Source organism: Dipodomys merriami, unplaced genomic scaffold, assembly GCF_024711535.1.
Source record: "Dipodomys merriami isolate MVZ:Mamm:240054 unplaced genomic scaffold, mDipMer1.0.p SCAF_97, whole genome shotgun sequence".
In the NCBI taxonomy this organism is placed as follows: Eukaryota; Metazoa; Chordata; class Mammalia; order Rodentia; family Heteromyidae; genus Dipodomys; species Dipodomys merriami.
In genome coordinates, this window is record NW_027206590.1 from 1,237,774 (window position 1) to 1,255,307 (window position 17,534).

Sequence of the window (17,534 nt, forward strand, 5' to 3'; positions counted from 1 at the left end):
TGCAGATCTCTCTCCACTTGTTCCCTTAACTAAAGAAAGTGACAAAAATGTCACAGAATAATGAGAGAATAAAAACAAAGTCCTTTATAGGTAAAGTGTAAGTGATTAACCAGGAGAGATGGAAAAAAGAACAAAAACTCAAGTTGATGGAAGAGGAAGAAACAGATCTTTCTGTACATTGTACAGTAGAATGTCCCATGGGGTTGTCTGCCTGAGTGTCACTGAACTTGTTATATACTTGTGGCTGCTAGTGTACCTCCTAACACTTGTTATACTAGCTTCTTAGTTCATCTTCTTTCTTTTTTGTCTTCCCTTTCACCTGTCTGTCAATGAGTTTATCATTTCACCCAACCTACTTATAATATTTATTGAGCACGACTGTCCATTAGACACTGTGGTCGAGCCTGAAAGCAGAAGCACAACAGAGGTTTAAGCAAGTGTTTTCTGGGCAGGTCTCTACTTTGGGTGCTCTCTAGAATAAACAGGATATCCTTAGTGATGCAGAACAGAAGTGCTATAGGTGGAAAAGATTGAGTTTTCTTTAAAGGTAATACAGAGAGAGTTTTTGTCTGTTCCCAACTCCAAGGCGCATTTTGTTTATCTTAAATCATTTAAGTCCTTGTAAACTTAACACATTTTCTTTTCACTTATGCCTGCAACATAGATATAACCTGTCATGTCTAGTTTTAAGCGCCACTAGGAGCTTCATAGAGAAGTTGTGAAGCTGCAGAGAGGAAGGTTTTTGCCTTGCCTTTCAGTGACAACCAGAATGCAGTTGGGCTGCACCTGGTCAGGGCACAACATTCAGGAATCCTACTTCTTCCCTGGGGAGAGAGCATGTGCATTTCTTCTCAAGTTTTTATGTTGCCCTTTGGCTATCTAGAAGAAATTTTTAAAAGCATGTTGTCTTGCTACCATTTACCTGAATGATGTAAAGCCGGGACAGTTGGGAATAATTCCCAGTGGGAAAATCTAAGCGGCTCTCATCAATTTTGTCTCTCCCATTCATCCTCAGCAGTAGCATGGGTCGATGTCCTGTTTGTGCTTCTAGCTAACAAGTTGAGATATACAGTACTGAACCCTGCTCGTCCTGAAAGGGCTATCACTTCTATTGGCTTTACCAAAGCATTTTGTTTCCTGATGTGAATCCCAGCTGAAACAATACACCTTTTGTGTAGAACCTTCAGCAGAATTAACAGAAGACTAATCGCTTCATCGCTAATGCCACTCTTTATGTGTTTGAAGATTAAAACAGAAGAAGTGCCACTGGCTCCACTTAGTGAAGCTTTTCTTTTTTAAAAGAAATAAATAGTAGGCTTAAAGGAAAGAAATAATACATATATATCTATATAGAAATATGTTTTATTTTTTATAACTCCCTTCTGTACCAAAAAAAGCAACCTTTATTTCGTGGCTCTGAGTATCTGAAGTGGTGGGTTAGTTGCCACACACAGTTAAGCAGGATCAGTGTGTACAGAAAGCCAATTCAGTGTCTGTAGAGTTCTTTTGTAGTTTTCTGTGTGAAGGTTTTTTTCCTCGTTTTGTTGTGAGTGTCATTTGCAATTCATTGTCTGTGTTTTCTGAGGTTGGTGTATTCAGCTGCTGTGACCCTGGGTCCCGCACATTTAGCTCCTTGGATACAATCCTCTGACGTTACTGCTGACGCTTGCAAGACAAAAGCCACTGAATATCTTAAGTAATAAAAACTGCCTTTGTGACTGTTCGTTATTATAAAACACCTGACTGGAAAGAAAAGCGTGGAGGAAACTACATTTAAAGTTGGCACATGGCACGTTGGAATAGCTTCCTGAGCGTTGAGCAATGCAATATGAAAAATCACTAAGGGGAAAGGACTGTGGAGAGAGAAAACCTAGCATAGAGACCCAGGTCTGTAAAGTGGACCTAGCCCTTGAAGTAGGACCTTTTAACTCCATGCTGCCCTGACAGCCAATAACTAAGTCACACGGTCCCATTTTCAGTAAGCACTATCACTGAAGATTATTTAATCTCACAGTGCTAGGGCAGATTTTCTAAGGTCATGTTTTAATTTCTATTGTCTGTCTATGTTGAAATGAACAATAAATTCGCAAAAATGAATTGGTTCACCAAGCATTCCAGCCAACTGGGAAAATTTGCTGTATACCAATCTTCACCCCTTCAGTACCAGCCAACCCTCCCCCAGAGAATGAAGCAGTAAGTCATTTCTGTCACTACAAAGAACCAAGACAGTACAAACCACAGAAGCTGAAAGCCTTACCTCGTAACATAAGAAAGAGCTAATCCAGCATAAAACACCAGCAGGGGAGGTTTTTAAAATCTTACACACTGTAAGCTATTAATGAAGTTTGAGTTTTTGCACAGCATCTCTTTGTGCTACTGAGAACCTCTCTTTGATGCATGCCGCTTGGTGTGTAGTGACATGGTTCAGCCAGTAGTCAGGTAGATACCTGGTCATGGCAAGGTCTCCAGGTCACGGGTTGTATGCTGGAGCTGCATTGTGTGGACACTCAGTGGCCCCGAGGATAAGTTCACACAAGTCATACTTTCATATCCTGCTTATTTTATTAACTGGCAGACCTCTGGGGAAAAGGATTGCTCAGTCACTATCAGTTAATGAATATGCATCAGGCAGTCTCCCAGCCCCCACCACAGTTTCTTCCCAACCCTTCGGTCTTCAACTCCAAATTGCTAGGACTTGTTTTGGGGGTTTGGTTTTGTTTTTCTTGACCAGAAGTTAATGACACCACGGTTTCTGTTTTTAGTAGACTCTGTTCCTAAGCAGATAGTTTCTTCCCTTATGTTCTTTAAAGTAGAATGAGAGGAAGTAGAGCTGTGGCTCAAAGTGGTAGAGCACTAGCCTTGAGCAAAAGAGCTCAGGGACAGCACCAGACCCTTGAGTTCAAGCCCCATGACCGACACATCCCCCCCCCCCCCGAAAAAAAAAGAGAGATACTGGAAATAGGAAATTGAGATAAGAATTGGTTCCTTTCCATACCTCATTTCCACTTTCTGTTTAATTCTTTGGGAGTAAAGAATGTAGAAAAAAAAAAGAATGAAAAAAGTATTGACCAAACTATTCATGGCAGTCTTTTTTTTTTTTTTTTTTTTTTTTTTTTTACAATCCTGCTATTGGCTGAGCTATTTTAGGTATAAGTTTCTGTGGTATTTTGTAAGACTAGAATGATGGCAATGAATTACTGTGGAAGTAAACTGAAGTTTATCTTGTAGATTGGTTGGAGGTACAGTGGGTGACATTGCAGAGTGATAGGTGAATAATTTCCTGCACTCCCAATATTGTTACTGTCACAGTAAATGTGGCCACTTACTAAATACCCTAGTTTTCTAGAGGGATGGGGTACTAGGATAGGGATAATGGGGATTGAACCCAGGGCCTCATATATGACTAGCATAGGCTTTACCCCTGAGCTACACCCTCAGACCCCCAAATTCTTGCATCTGAGTTTCTTCTTTCAATTGCAGTAATAATCCTATGAGATATAATACTTTTTTTTCTGATAAGGAAGCTGAATTAGTTTGGTTGAATAACTTTGAAAAGGATACACACACACATATGTTCAATATAATGTCATATATAACTTACTAAAATTCTTATCAGCTAAAATGAACTTCTTTTCCTCTTTCCTAACTTCATGGATTATAGTTGGGCTGCCTTTCTTGCTAGACTATACATTACTAGCTCATTGAAGATAGGGATGGTCTGTCTTATCACTTATCTTTGGGCTAGCATAGTGCTTTCTTGGTAAGTAGTATAATAAATACTTAATGAAATTTTCAAGATGAGTGAATTTCTGAATGTATTAAAAATCATAAGAGCAGATTTTCTACAAGAATTGTGAGCCAAAGGGTAAGTTGTAGGAATAATGTATAATATCAGTAAGAGGGAAGACATCTAGGTGAATAGGACAGTAGAGTCAAGGGGTTGGGGATGTAGCAATTCAGTGATAGTGTACTTGCCTAACATCGAAAGGACCTGAGTTTGATCTCTACTTCCCTAAAAAAGAAAAAGGTCCAGAAAACACCCACACATCCACATATTTATGAGTAATTGATTTTCATTGAAAATGTCACAGCAATTCATCGAGGAAAGAAAGTCTTCAAAAAGATGAAATCTTTGTATTTTTTGTATATTTGTATTGGAAAAAAATGAACATTAACTTTTACCTCATGCCAAATTGAAATTAACACAAAGTGGATCATAACCATAAATGTAAAAAGCTAAAGTCATAAAACTTGAAGAGGAAGAAGAGCTCAATGAAAATCTTCATGATCCAAGTTAAGCTAAAACTTCTTAGCTAGGATGCAAAAAGTAGTAATTGCATAAAGAAAAGATTAAGTTGAAATTTCTCACAATTAAACCTGTGCCCTTTGAAAGACACTGTATAGAATATCGAAAATGCAGCCCATAGGGCAGAAAAAAAAGTATTTTCAGTACACATCTGACAAAGGATTTGAATCTAGTATAACAAAGAATTCTTTGATAATAGGACAACACAAGTGAAAGAAGGGCAAAGCAAAACCAAAATGTAGCCCTTCGTAAAGTAATGGGAATGGCCAGTAAGCATACCAGACTGTTCACCAGTATTCGTTGCCAGTAAATGCAAACTAAACTGCTGTGGGATGCTATTACACACATATTGGAATGATTACAACTGAAAATCTGACACAATCAGTGTCAGTGAGGATGCAGACCTACCAAAAGGCTCAACAAACAATTGTGTATTTATACAATAGAATGAGCTTTGATGTACACCAGTGAGTGAATCTCAGAATCATTATGCTAAGTGAAAGGAATAATCCTAAGACTCTATATCACTCAACAAAATGCAAACTGAGCTACAATGTTACAAAGATCAGTTGGTCACTGGGGCCTAGGACAGGTGGAGAGATCTTTTGGGATTATCAGCATAGTCTGATTTTGATCATAGTCTTAGTGACACAAGTAAGAAAGAGAAAGAAGAGTGTGTATATATGTGTACTTTCATCAATTCATATACTTGCTTTTTAAAAAAAAATACTACTGGGGCTTGAACTCAGAACTTTACCATTGCTAAGTAGTACTCTACCACTGGAGCCACTCTTCTGTCAGTTCATGTTAAATAGAGGACATTTGTTGTATTGGTTATGGATTACGAGAAGGAAGGAGGGAAGAAGAGAGGGAAAGAGGGAAGAGCAAGGAAGGGAAGGAAGGAAAATGCAACTTTTTTCAAGTATGCATGTTCTAAGTTGTTTGAGCCTTAATAACTTGTCATCCCACTTTAAATAAAAGTACATCTTCACTACTTTAACCTACTTTGCTTTGCTGATTTGTGACTTAGAAAATAGGGCTTTGTAAGAGTATGCCCTGGTATTAGAAAAATAAATCATTGGAGACTCTTAAGTACAGAAAATGGGACAACAGATATTCTCATTAGTTGTTTTAGGGCATTACCTACTACACTTTCTAAGGAATCAGGAAATCGTAAGAGCCTCCTACTTAGGGCATGTGTTTCACAAAGGCAAGTCTTAGTTGATTTCTTGTGACATTTTCTCAGAAAGATACCAAATAGCTAGTTAGACATTCATGTTTTTTAATAAAAAGTAAGAGGGAGTCTGATGGCATTTTAAAGTTCTATGTCTTAGAAATGGTAGTTCGTAGATCATGTTTTCAGGTACACACTTATTATGCTGCTTTGAAAGCATGTACATGTATGGTCCCACAAGACAAGTTCTTTAAAAAGTCTGTATAGAAATTTTTCTGATGAGATAATAAACCCAAACATGTGCTGAACAGTTTTCTTCTTCCCCATTCAGTGGCCAGCTGTAATGCCCAAGAATGATGTTGTGGGCCTGGCAGCACAATTTATAGCAGGATCCTGCCTCTTTGGCCATTGTTTAGAGGTGCAGCCATTTCTGCTTCCCTGCTGCATGATAATGCTTGTCTCAAGTTTCAGAAGACATGCTTGGCAGCCTGGTGGGACATTGCCTGAACCCTAGTCTCAAGCTGGGTAAAGTACACAATTGGAGCTGAAATCGCAACATAAATTTTAAATGATTTCATGGAAAAGGACAAACTTGTTGTCAGTGAACTTTACCATGATCTGAGCAGCAGTAGTCTTGTTTCTAAAACAGTAAGTGATCTATTGTCAGGTATCCTGTCCCATTTATTAGTTGGCACTAAAATAGCATAAATTAGTTGGCAGCTTATAGTGCAGACTCAACAAAAACTTCTTGAGGTTCAGTGTGACTATTGTCTTTCAGCTAAACCTTGATACAATTTTCTACAAATGCATAGTTATAAGAACTATAATGAGATTCTAATTTGACCTTTATTGAGCATTATGAAATTGTACTACACTAGGAGAATTTCTCTGGGTATATCATACAGATTTTATTATTGTTTTCAATAGTAATTGTTAAGGTGCACCATGTTATTTTTGCTGCTTGAATTGTTGATTTTGAGTCCTAAATTGAGATCACCATTGGTTTGATAACATGAATATAGGAGAAGTTCAAAGAACTAGATGTAGAATTGTTTTGTTGTTGTTATTGTTCTTGTTGAACTCAAGGCCTCATGTTCTCACTGGGCTTCCTTGCTTATGGCTGGCACTCTGCTACTTGAGCCCTGCCTCTAGCCCAGGTTGTTTTGCCTTGCTTTTGTTTTATTTTGCTGGTTAATTAGAGGTGGAGTCTTATGGACTTTTCTTCCCTGATGGGCTTCAAACTGCTACTAAGCCTCCTGAGTAGCCAGGATTACAGTAGGCTTGAGCCACCAATGCCTGGCTTGAATGTGGATATTTCCTGGTCCTCTGGCAACTCCATGATCTGGCCCATGAGCACCCTAGGGTTTATGTGTGTAGATGTCACTTATGGAGGCTTTGGGGCAAGAGGGACCTTCTAACGTTAACATCTGTTCTTAACTCCTCTGCCCTTCATGGGGAAAAGACAGCTGGAAGCTGGAGAGGCTCAGTGGTTTCCACACAACTTTAACAACAGGGCAGGCCTGAGTTTCCCAGTTTCTAAGTCTCTGTGTTGGATCAATTCTACAAGCCAAGAGACTGCAAACTTTTTCTTGAAGCAGGCAGTGAATCCCAGGATGTTTCTAAGAGGACAAGAAAGAGTTAACATTTTGTCCACTTCCAGAGGGTCAGCCAGATAGATCACTCAGGAAGGAAGAATCCATTCCTATTGGACTGTATCTAGCTTCCCTAGAGAAGAGACCTAGCCTTTATCTGTTTACCTGTTTGATACAGAGCAGGTGTCCATTAACTGCATAATAAATGATTGGTTAAAAAATGAACAAATCCCTGTTTCTTCATTCTCTTCTCCCTTTTTCACTTATAACTTTATGATTGTTGATTTTTCTTTATGAAGCGTATCTGTCACCCTGTGTTGACCCCTTGCCTATGGATACTACAGAGTCATCTCTCATCCCTCAGTAGGTAGAACAGAACCAATTACCAACTTGATGACTTATGAGATTGGCCAATGATTAAAATTCCCCAAATATGTCCAAATGTCAAAAATATTTAGATTGGTGTTACTCTGGTTACAGTTTTTCTTCTTTGTAGACTTGTAAACATCAGTGAGAAAAATTGCTTTTAAAAGTCAGTAGTCACCAGGCGCTGATGATTCATGCCTGTCATTCTACTACTCAAGAGGCTGAGATCTGAGGATTGTGGTTTGAAGCCCGGGCTAGAAAGTTCATAAGACTCTTAGCGTAAATAAACTACTCAGAAAAGCTGGAAGTGATACTGTGGCTCAGGTGATAGAGCACTAGCATTCAGTAAAAGAAACTCAGAAGCAGTGCCAAGGTCCTGAGTTTAAGCCCCAGGACAGGCGTACAAATATACACACAAAAAATGAGTCACATGCAGTTATTTCCTTTGAAATGTTTGACTTGAAGACTAGTAATTATTTAATACAGTTTTGGTTTTGTTTTTGTTTTATTCACTATTAATAAAGGTACCATTGGATACAACCAGCGAAATAGAATTGATACTCTCATGTATCTACTAGCATATCCACAAAAACCCATGGTTAAAACAAAAACCATTGAGTTGATAGAGTTTGAAAAATTGCCAGCTGGACAGAATGCAACAGTTGCTGTGATGAGTTACAGTGGCTATGATATCGAAGATGCACTTGTTTTAAACAAGGCTTCCTTGGACAGAGGTAAGTTCTGATATCAAGTTGTGTTTGTAGAAGTAGTTATAATGGATGATAAATGTAAAACCAGCTTATCATCAGAACAACAGTATCAGCATCAAGGGATTTGAATTTTATAATACATAAATAAGACACAGATACATTTTGGTAAAAGCTTTTTTAATATCTTACATGGAAATACTGAGTATACTGCTATAGTATGCTCAAGTCAATGACTTGAGTTAGTTTCTCAGAGAAAAAAAATAGGAATTAATTTATTTTCCAGCAAGAGTTACAATAGATGAAATGAATGTATATATGCCTATATACATATATATATATATGTATATATAGTAATATATTCTAGAACAAATCTGTGTGAGAGCAGAGTAGCAATGTCCAGAATGGAAAAGGTTATTATTTATTGTATATCTTAGACTAACAATCTAGTAGGCTGTTGTTTGTTTTTTAACCAAATGGCAAAAGTTTAAAATGTAGCTATCCGAACCCTACCTAGTGCATCATTGTGTTCATGTCTCTCTCATAGTTCACTTTTGCAGGTCAGCCCTTCGTGCCTCACCATCACCTGATCTGCAGGCTGACTTCTCTATTCATAATCTCTGTTTCTTTTTTTCCTCCCTGGCATGCCCACTGAGCCTTCCCCTTTCCTCTTTGTAGTTGCTAGGCAGCCATAATAGTACTCCTAGCCATGTGTCATTGGCATTAATGTTGGCTGCACTTAATTTATGCCTCTTTTTTTCCTCCAAATGACAACGGCTATGTTTTAAAACTAGTTATTTTCCTTTCTGATTAACTGGTAACGTTTATGTGGAAATCTGAAGGCTGTGATGCCTGTCAGAAACTCCGCAACCCAGTTTAATGATCTGAGTTTACTGGCCCCAGCTTTCAAGCTACCACCTGTAAATAAAAGGTCCCTTTGCACTCAGAAGAAAATTGTTCTTGATTTTATATAGTTTGAATTCACGCTGCACACCCATGTTGTTGGCTGTCGTATGATATTTCAAGACCCTGGCCCACTGAGCTGAGTTTATTATGGCCGTATACAGTTTATGAGAAATCTTGATGATGAAGACATACTCAGAGACACACAAATGTCCTCATCTACAATCCAGCCATAGAACTTAGTTTCATCCCATAGTCACCTTTAAGTTTTAAAAATTACGAGAGATTGCTGAGGTTTTATTTTAGAAATTTACGTTTGTCTGATTGATTTTCAGAGCTCACAGATTTCTCAAAGATTTCTAATTTGGGTGGAGAATCCTAAATGAAGTATTTTACAGCTGTACATAGATTTTATTAGCAAAGCAGGCATTTCATCCTGATAGATGTTTTGCTGTTAAATGGAACTCTGACCTGGCTAGATAGAATCTAGCTTAAGATAAATCTTTGGCTGAAGGAAAAGAGGGGGAAAATGACAGCTGATGGTGTTTGTTTTAAGAGATTCATTAGTTGAGATTTTGTATCTGATTTTTTTTCTGTCCATTTTTCTTTTATGCTATTCTACCATTCACTAGTCAAATGCAATCTAAGAATGTAATTAAACTAATCTTTAGGGCAGAAGTAAACTTTGTCTCTCCCATTGAAATAATTATCTTGTCTTCTTTTTATGCTTTTTTAAAATTCTTTTCTCTGGAGAAGAAATATTGTTTACATGTTTGCTTGCTTGTTTGACATTTACCCATAAATACCAAAATCACAGTGAAAGGAAAATTGTCCAGGGAAGCTTAGCAGAATTTAGTCACCAGAAGATTGTATACCAAGGATCCTCACTCAGGAGTTGGTGAACTTGGTTCTATTCTCAGATTTGCTGCCCACTTGCTGAGTGACCCTGGCTGCTTAATTTCTCTGGACTTCACTCAATGTGCCTGTAAAAAAGAGGGGGGGTTGCTGGGTGCTGGTGGCTCACGCCTGTAATCCTAGCTACTCAGGATGCTGAGCTCTGAGGATCATGTTTCAGAGCCAGCCCAGGCAGGAAAGTCCATGAAGCCAGAAGTGGCACTGTGGCTCAAAGTAGTAGAGCACTAGCCTTGTGCAAATGAGCTCAGGGCAGCATCCAGGCCCAGAATTCAAGCCCCACCACCACCAAAAGAAAAAAAAAAAAAAAAAAAGAGGGGTTTACCAGTGCTTTCTCTAAAGTATTTTTTGATTCTAGTCTGGTTCTTCCTCTAACATCACCACCTGTGGATTCCATGCTGGAAGATGGCTGGAAGATTGAAGTTTGTTTGACAGCTAATAGGCGAGGAGCCCTGAGTCCTTTTTTTCAGATGATCAGGTTGATACTAGTTTAGGCCAATCCCATCTTATCCAGCAATAGAACCGTCTAGGGCTTTTTTGGAGAAAGTGAGATGGGGTAGATGGTAGAATAGTACCAATCAATCCCTTGTTTCTTCATAGCATTTTTATTACATAATTGGATACTATATATTTCTTTTTTTTATTGTGACAATACTGTACAGAGTTACATGGGCAAGATGCAATTGGATATTATATATTTCAAACTGACCCATTTTGGCTTCATTTTAGGGTTTGGGCGTTGTCTTGTATATAAAAATGCTAAATGTACATTGAAACGATACACCAATCAGACTTTTGATAAGGTGATGGGGCCCATGTTAGATGCTGCTACGAGGAAACCTATCTGGCGACATGAAATTTTGGATGCAGATGGCATTTGTTCTCCAGGTAAAAGTTTCCAAAAATATATATAAATTTTGATGTATACTTTTTGAAAATTATTCATCAGTACTTTTGAATATTTAGTAAGCAGGGCAGAAAGAAGCAACAGCCTAGAATATTATCTAGACTCAACCAGTATGATATTCTTGAGTGAATCCACTCTATTTTTCTTTATGTTATGTTTTTACTTAGCAGTAATTTATTTGAACTAGTCAGACTTTTAAGGAAATGTTTAGAATAGGATTTTATGCCTGCATTTACACTGGTGCTTACTTTTTGCCAGTCTGGGGCTTCCACTCAGGGCCTGGGAACTGTTCCTGAGCTTCTTTTGCCCAAAGCTAGCGCTCTAACACTTGAGCCACAGCGCCACTTCCTGTATTTTCTGTTTATGTGGTACTGAGGAATCAAATCCAGGACTTCATGCATGCTAGCAAGCACTCTACCACTAAGCCACATTCCCAGCTGTGATATTTCTTAATTTATGCATTCTGCTGACTGTTTTAGAGTTCTCTTTCTCGATAAAGTATGACTCTATTATGATTACAGTCTTATAATGAATTTATTGATGCAACACAGAGCTCTGCCCTTAAGGGTCTTACAGAATAGTAGAACAGTCCATGAGACAGAGGTGTATCAATCATACACAAACATGTCAAATTGAAACCAATTTAAGCAGTCGTATAGGAAGAAGCTATGAGGCCATTGTAGGGCAAGATTTGACTTAGAGAGGAAATTCAGGATGGCCTTTTGCAAGTAAATGATATGAAATCTGAAGGGCGCTTTCAAGTTGGGTACTGAAATGGAGAAAGGAGTAAGTTCTGAGCAGAGCACATCCTATGGCTTGCTAGCCAGTGGACCTGAGAGCAGGCCAGTATGACAAGAGGAAGAGAGTACAGGCGAGTGTGGGAACATGAGTGGCTGGAGAGCTGAAATGAGGGAGGGCACAATGGGCCCAGACATGACAAGCCTGTTTTCATAGCAATGATAGGACCAGGTTTGTGTTTTGAATTGGAGAAAGGCTGAGAAGGGCACCAGAGGAGCGGAGAGATTAACTAAATGTTATTGGGCAGATCAGACACTATGCACACACCCGGTCAGTGGTTGCTGTCTGGGTGTCAGAGCTGCATGGAGTGGTGGTTCCCCGATGCACACAGCACGTGACCTCCCCCTCATTCTCTCTGCCTTTATACACTGGAGAATCTCACTCTTCATACTGGACATGTGTGGCTTGGAAAATAAGTGCTAGGACAGTATTCTAAGTATTTGATCTTTGAGCTTACCGTGAAGAGATGAAAACTTGATACTAGTTGAAGTCCAAACCTATTCTGATATCCCAAGAGATACGTAAAATTGCTGTTGATTGTTGATTTATGCATAGAGTTACAACCAAGCAATCTTCACATTCTGTAAGATGATACTGATTTATTCAACACTGTTTTCCTTTCCTTAGGTGAGAAGGTAGAAAACAAGCAAGTGCTTGTAAACAAGTCCATGCCCACAGTGACTCAGATTCCTCTGGAAGGAAGTAATGTGCCACAGCAGCCACAGTACAAAGATGTGCCCATAACGTAGGTATTGTTGTGCCTTGGTAAGATACGGGAAGGTTAGGAAAAGAGCAGAGATCAGGGGTAGTATAAAACAGATCCTGTGGGTGGAAAAGCTAGAAGTAGCATTTGCAGGCACTGTTACTTGTCATGAAAACAGCATCATTTAAAGATAAGACCAGGCTGTGGAATGATCTGGACGAGGTGCATAGCACAGGAGCTTCAGGTGTGGGGAGACAAATAAGGGTACATGGCAGAGAAGACCTGGGCTTTGACAAGTAAGGGCAGCTGTGCTGTGAGAATGTGGCAGAGCGAGGAATTCATTCCGTGAGGAATGAATTAAAGATTAAAGAATTAAAGGAATGTGTTAAAGATAATGAAGTGTGGCATCCCCAGTGTCTGATCTGATTTTAGGTCTGCCCGTATCATGAGTTTGCTCACACAGCTAAAGCATTTGAATGTTGTCTGTTTTCTCATCTGTGCAGTGAAAGAGATAGATAGACTTGTTACTCTCCAGGCTTCTTCTTCGCTCTAAAATCAAATATGAGACTACATGAGCCAGTGTCAGTGACCACATAGACACCATTTAAGAGAGAGAGCCAGGTCTGGGAGCCAGGCCGGGGAGGTGGGGGGGAGGGCTAGGAGATGGGGAAGGGTGGCATAGAAGGATGGGATTCCTGACACTGTGAGTTCTCAAAGAGGCGACTGTGAGCATTTTTGTGGTTGTGGGCATCCTACATGTTAACTACCTGCATCCTACATGTTAACTACCTCACCCATGAGCTATGTTCTCTTTGTAGCTCTTAGAAAGATGTGGAAACAGAAGCAAGGCAGGGGTAGGTGCCTCCTCAAGATCACAGAGGCAGGATTTGAACTCAACGCAGTCTGGCAACAGAGCCCCCTTTGAGCATGGCACTAACTGTGGCAGTATATGGAAGGAGCTTTGTACTCCTCTCTGAGGATGAGAGCACAAAGAAAAGAATGGGCAGTTCACTTGGGGAAGGGTCCTGTGCTGTTGCTGAGTCCCAACCAGAGCGCACTAGGTATGCCTGATGGCTCTCTTTGTCTACAGAAGGAATCTTTCTCTTAGTTCCTTAACTTTCTTTACTTATAGAATATTCTGTTATTTTGCCTTCTGTCTTCCATTTGTTTTCAACCTGTTTTTTGATTCCCTCTTCAGAAGCCAAAAAATATATTTATTGTTATAGGAAAATATTTTTTCTGCACTTCCTGTTCCTTTCTAGCCACCATTCTGTTCCTCTTCCTTTCATGGATCATTTCATTTCTGCTTCCCCTCATTCCCTGCCCACAGAAGCAGGCTCCACCTCTTCACGCCACTGAGCAGCTCTGGAAGGCATCACCATCTTCTCATTCACAGAATACCTTTTAGTATGAACACTATGCCAGGAACTAGTCCAGGTGCGTGGGATTGTACACTTAAACAAAACCAGTAGCAGTCCCTGCTTGTGCAGTTCACACCCCGGTGCAGGAAGACAACACAGTGAACAGTTGGTCAGATTCGCCCATCTCAGTGGGTCTTCAGTCCCAGTCTTGTAGACTGAGAATATGGCTCTTTTGTTCCCCTTGTATTCTAGTGCCTGGCAGGGTTGAATGCATACGTGAATTATGTATGACTTTTCTGGGGATTTGGTTCATGATACCACCTCACCTGATCCTCCTGCTGTTCTAGTTGCCCATTCTCCGCTTCCCCTCTGCCAAGCCTGGTAGTGTCCAGACCATGAGCTCCCATACCTTGCCTGGATGTGCTCTGCTGCTTGCAGAAATCCAAGCTCTCAAGAGCTTCCCGACATCCTTCCATACTTAACATTTGGGCATGTCAGGAATGCCCCGCCTAGACCAGAACCATCATCCACCCTAGCCCCAAACAACCTTTCCGCCTGAGTCCTTCTCTCGGATACCACCATCTTAACTAGTCACCGCCTACGGCTCAAACCTCTCACTTGCCACACTTATCACCTTGGCAACTCCTGTAGGTAGGTCTGTCTCCCTTCTCCTGTAGTTCTGACCACCACCCCTGCCCTAACAGTGATTACTCACTGTTCACTCACCCCCTCAGATGCTGTCTCTCACCCCTCTCACGCACGGCTGACTCTTGATTTTTCTAAATGATTCATCTCACCATAGCACCCTCTTGGACGGTAACGCACTGAGTCACAGTGCTGCCTGTGGAAGGTGGACTACCCACAATCCGTGGTCCCCTCCACATTTTCAGTGTGCCTCTTGCCTTTGCCCTGCACACCACGCCCATCACTCTAGGAAATCACCTGTAACTCTCTAAAATGGGAATGGGGCATTGGGTATTCATTCAGTCTCCTCCTTCTGTGGGACTCCCACCTCAAGGGTCACCTTCTTTATGACAGTGCTTGACAGCTACTCCTTCCTGCTGCCATTGTTGTCCCAGTTCCTAGCAATTGACTGATGTCTCCTGTTCTCCATCCCACTGAAGTCTGGACCACTTTTACCCTTCTTCCTTACTGCTGGGGAGCCCCTTTTGTACAGGAACTGTCTTCCCAATATCTGTATGTCCTGAGTCTGCATGGGTCAGACTCTTAAACACTTATACAATGACAGTTGTATGAAAAACAGAAGAGGCGAAGTGTAGGAAAAAAAAAAGTAATGATAAAGCTGAATTACATTAAAGGACCATTAGCAAAGTGGTACAGAATCTGGAGCTGAGCCTGCTCAAATTCCAGCTCTACCTGTGAGGCCAGTGCCTGAGCCCACGTCACCTACCCTTTCTTAGCATCTACTTCTGTTGTTTCTGTGAAGGCATAAGGACTTGGAATGGTTGTAACAATGGTTGCTGTGCCTGCTTCAGTGAGTGTATAGGATGGTAAAAGAGAATTTCATGATAAAAATGAAAATCATTTTTTGGAGCCACAAATGAGAATGTCAGATGTTGTGGGATTCATATGAGTATTTCTAATGGGTGATAAATTCACCAGGGGAAGTTTGAAAACTGTTTAGTAACTTTCTGTTCACCTTAGGTACAAAGGGGCAACAGATTCCTACATTGAAAAAGTGATGATCTCTTCCAATGCTGAAGATGCTTTTTTGATCAAAATGCTTCTGAGGCAGACAAGGCGGCCAGAGATCGGAGACAAATTCAGCAGTCGTCATGGGCAAAAAGGTAACCCTGTTTAGAAAACTGAATGTGTTTCTCCCTATTAAAGAAAAAGAAGTATTGTGTTTGAAAAAATACATTATATCAATTACTGTTTTCTCAGATTAACCTATTTGTATTTTAATAACATTTGGTAGCATATGATATAGTTGCTTATAGAACTATTTCTTTCCTTCTTTGCCCAAAAATATAAATACATTCTGGATAATGTATCTCTAGAAGTACATGTGACAACAATAACAATACTCATATTTTCTTCTTATGAAAGTTCCATTTTTAAACTACAATGTGTTCGTTGGGGTTGTAGTATTGTCAGCTGTCACATCTAGAAGACACTCAGAATTTTGTGCCCTCTATTTAACAGCTAAAGTTCATAGTATGTATTTTTAGTGGCTGATCTGGGTGCCAGGTGAACTGGCTGCTGACCTGTTATGAGGATCTAGTCTCCCAAACCCAGTGCAGTGTTTTCTCCCCTGTACCAGAGATCCATCTCTGCCATCTGCTTCATTGTGAGCCTTTCCTTTCATTGATGGTTTATACCCAAGTTTCATTTGTAGTTTTGTTTATCTTCAACAAGTTGAGCATTCTATCACTACTGATTCATTTTCAGTAGAATCTCATTTAATCACTGTTCATAGAGTTTAGGAATGGAACACACTAGATACTCACTTTATAACAGTTGCATACCTGAATGAGCAAGTGAGTGAATTGAAGTTACATCACAGCAGAATTCTCTCCTGTCCATCTAGCATGAGTGCCATATGAACCCACATATGTGCCCAAGGCAGAGCTGTGCTGGTGTGATGAACCCATCAGGAAACCCCAGTCAAGGCCTCTGGGTGAAAGGTCGGGAAGTCTTTCTGCCAGTAACGTTTTTCTACTGTTACTCTGATAGGGATAATGCTCATTGACAGAAGTGCTTTCTGATTTGTAATGACCTGAAACGGCAGATTTTAGAGATCTCCTTATTGGGGGCGGGAGAGGGGGGGCGGGGGGCAGACCGGTACAGAGGGGCTGTGACGTATACATCTCTCCAAGACTGGAGAAAGTTCTCCTGGGTATGGCTGACCTTTCACTTGTAGTGAGGAGTTTGTCTTGCAAGTTTTCCCACTCCAGATGGCTTTTAATCCAAGGGTAAAAACCTTCTGATTAGCCCACATTCCCCTGACAGTCACCCTCTCTTACAGCTTCATGAGATTTATTAAAAAAGACTGGGGAGGAAGGAGACAGCAAGCAAACAAAAATAGAAGTATAGGCTTTAACAGAGGGATGGAAGAGATGACGTGAGACTCAACATAAAATTTATCTTTTAATTCTTTACAGATATCAAATGTACATGATTTTTTTTTTAAATTTTTTGGGGGGTCCAATTGTGGGGCCTGAACTCTGGGCCTGGGCGCTGTCCCTCAACTCTACAGCTCAAGACTAGCGCTCTACCACTTGAGCCACAGCACCACTTCCGGCTTTTTTTCTTTTTGCTTATGTGGTGCTGGGGAATCGAACCCAGGGCCTCATGCATGCAAGGCAAGTACTCTACCACTGAGTCACCTTCCCAGCCCCATGTACATGATTTTAAACAGCTATTTTTTTTCCTTAAATAAAGGAAGTGTTTAGAAGTAGGGATGTAGTTGAGTGGTAGAGTGCTTGCCTAGCATTTGTGGGACCCTGGGCTCATTCTGTAACCACCACAAGAATTAGAAAAGAGGAAGGAGAAAAATTCAGTGTTGAGCCAAGTATGGTGTCTCACTCCTGTGAGATACATGGCAGGGAGAGATTGAAGGATCCAGGTTTAAGACTAGGCATAGGCCAGAGAAACACCAGACCCTATCTGAAAAATAACTAAAGCAATAAAGCCTGGGGATATGGAAAACCTTCAAACTAAGAAAACATATAACAAAAACATCTACTAGATGACTTTTTTTCCCTTTAAGCCTCGGCCTCCCTAACTTTAAATGAAGATATTCCTAAGGGGTTGTGTGTGTGCACACTGGTGTGTGTGCAGC

At 40.3% G+C, this 17,534-nt stretch overlaps 1 protein-coding gene across 1 annotated transcript in view; it reads left to right on the plus strand.

Annotated features, from left to right (window-relative positions):
• Polr3b (RNA polymerase III subunit B) overlaps positions 1 to 17,534 on the plus strand; it is a 93,553-nt gene that overhangs the window by 52,400 nt on the left and 23,619 nt on the right. Inside the window, exons 20-23 of the mRNA XM_070014472.1 lie at positions 7,963 to 8,172; positions 10,690 to 10,848; positions 12,293 to 12,410; positions 15,395 to 15,537. Of these exons, the coding sequence (XP_069870573.1) occupies positions 7,963 to 8,172; positions 10,690 to 10,848; positions 12,293 to 12,410; positions 15,395 to 15,537 (630 nt within the window). The remainder of the gene's footprint in view (positions 1 to 7,962; positions 8,173 to 10,689; positions 10,849 to 12,292; positions 12,411 to 15,394; positions 15,538 to 17,534) is intronic.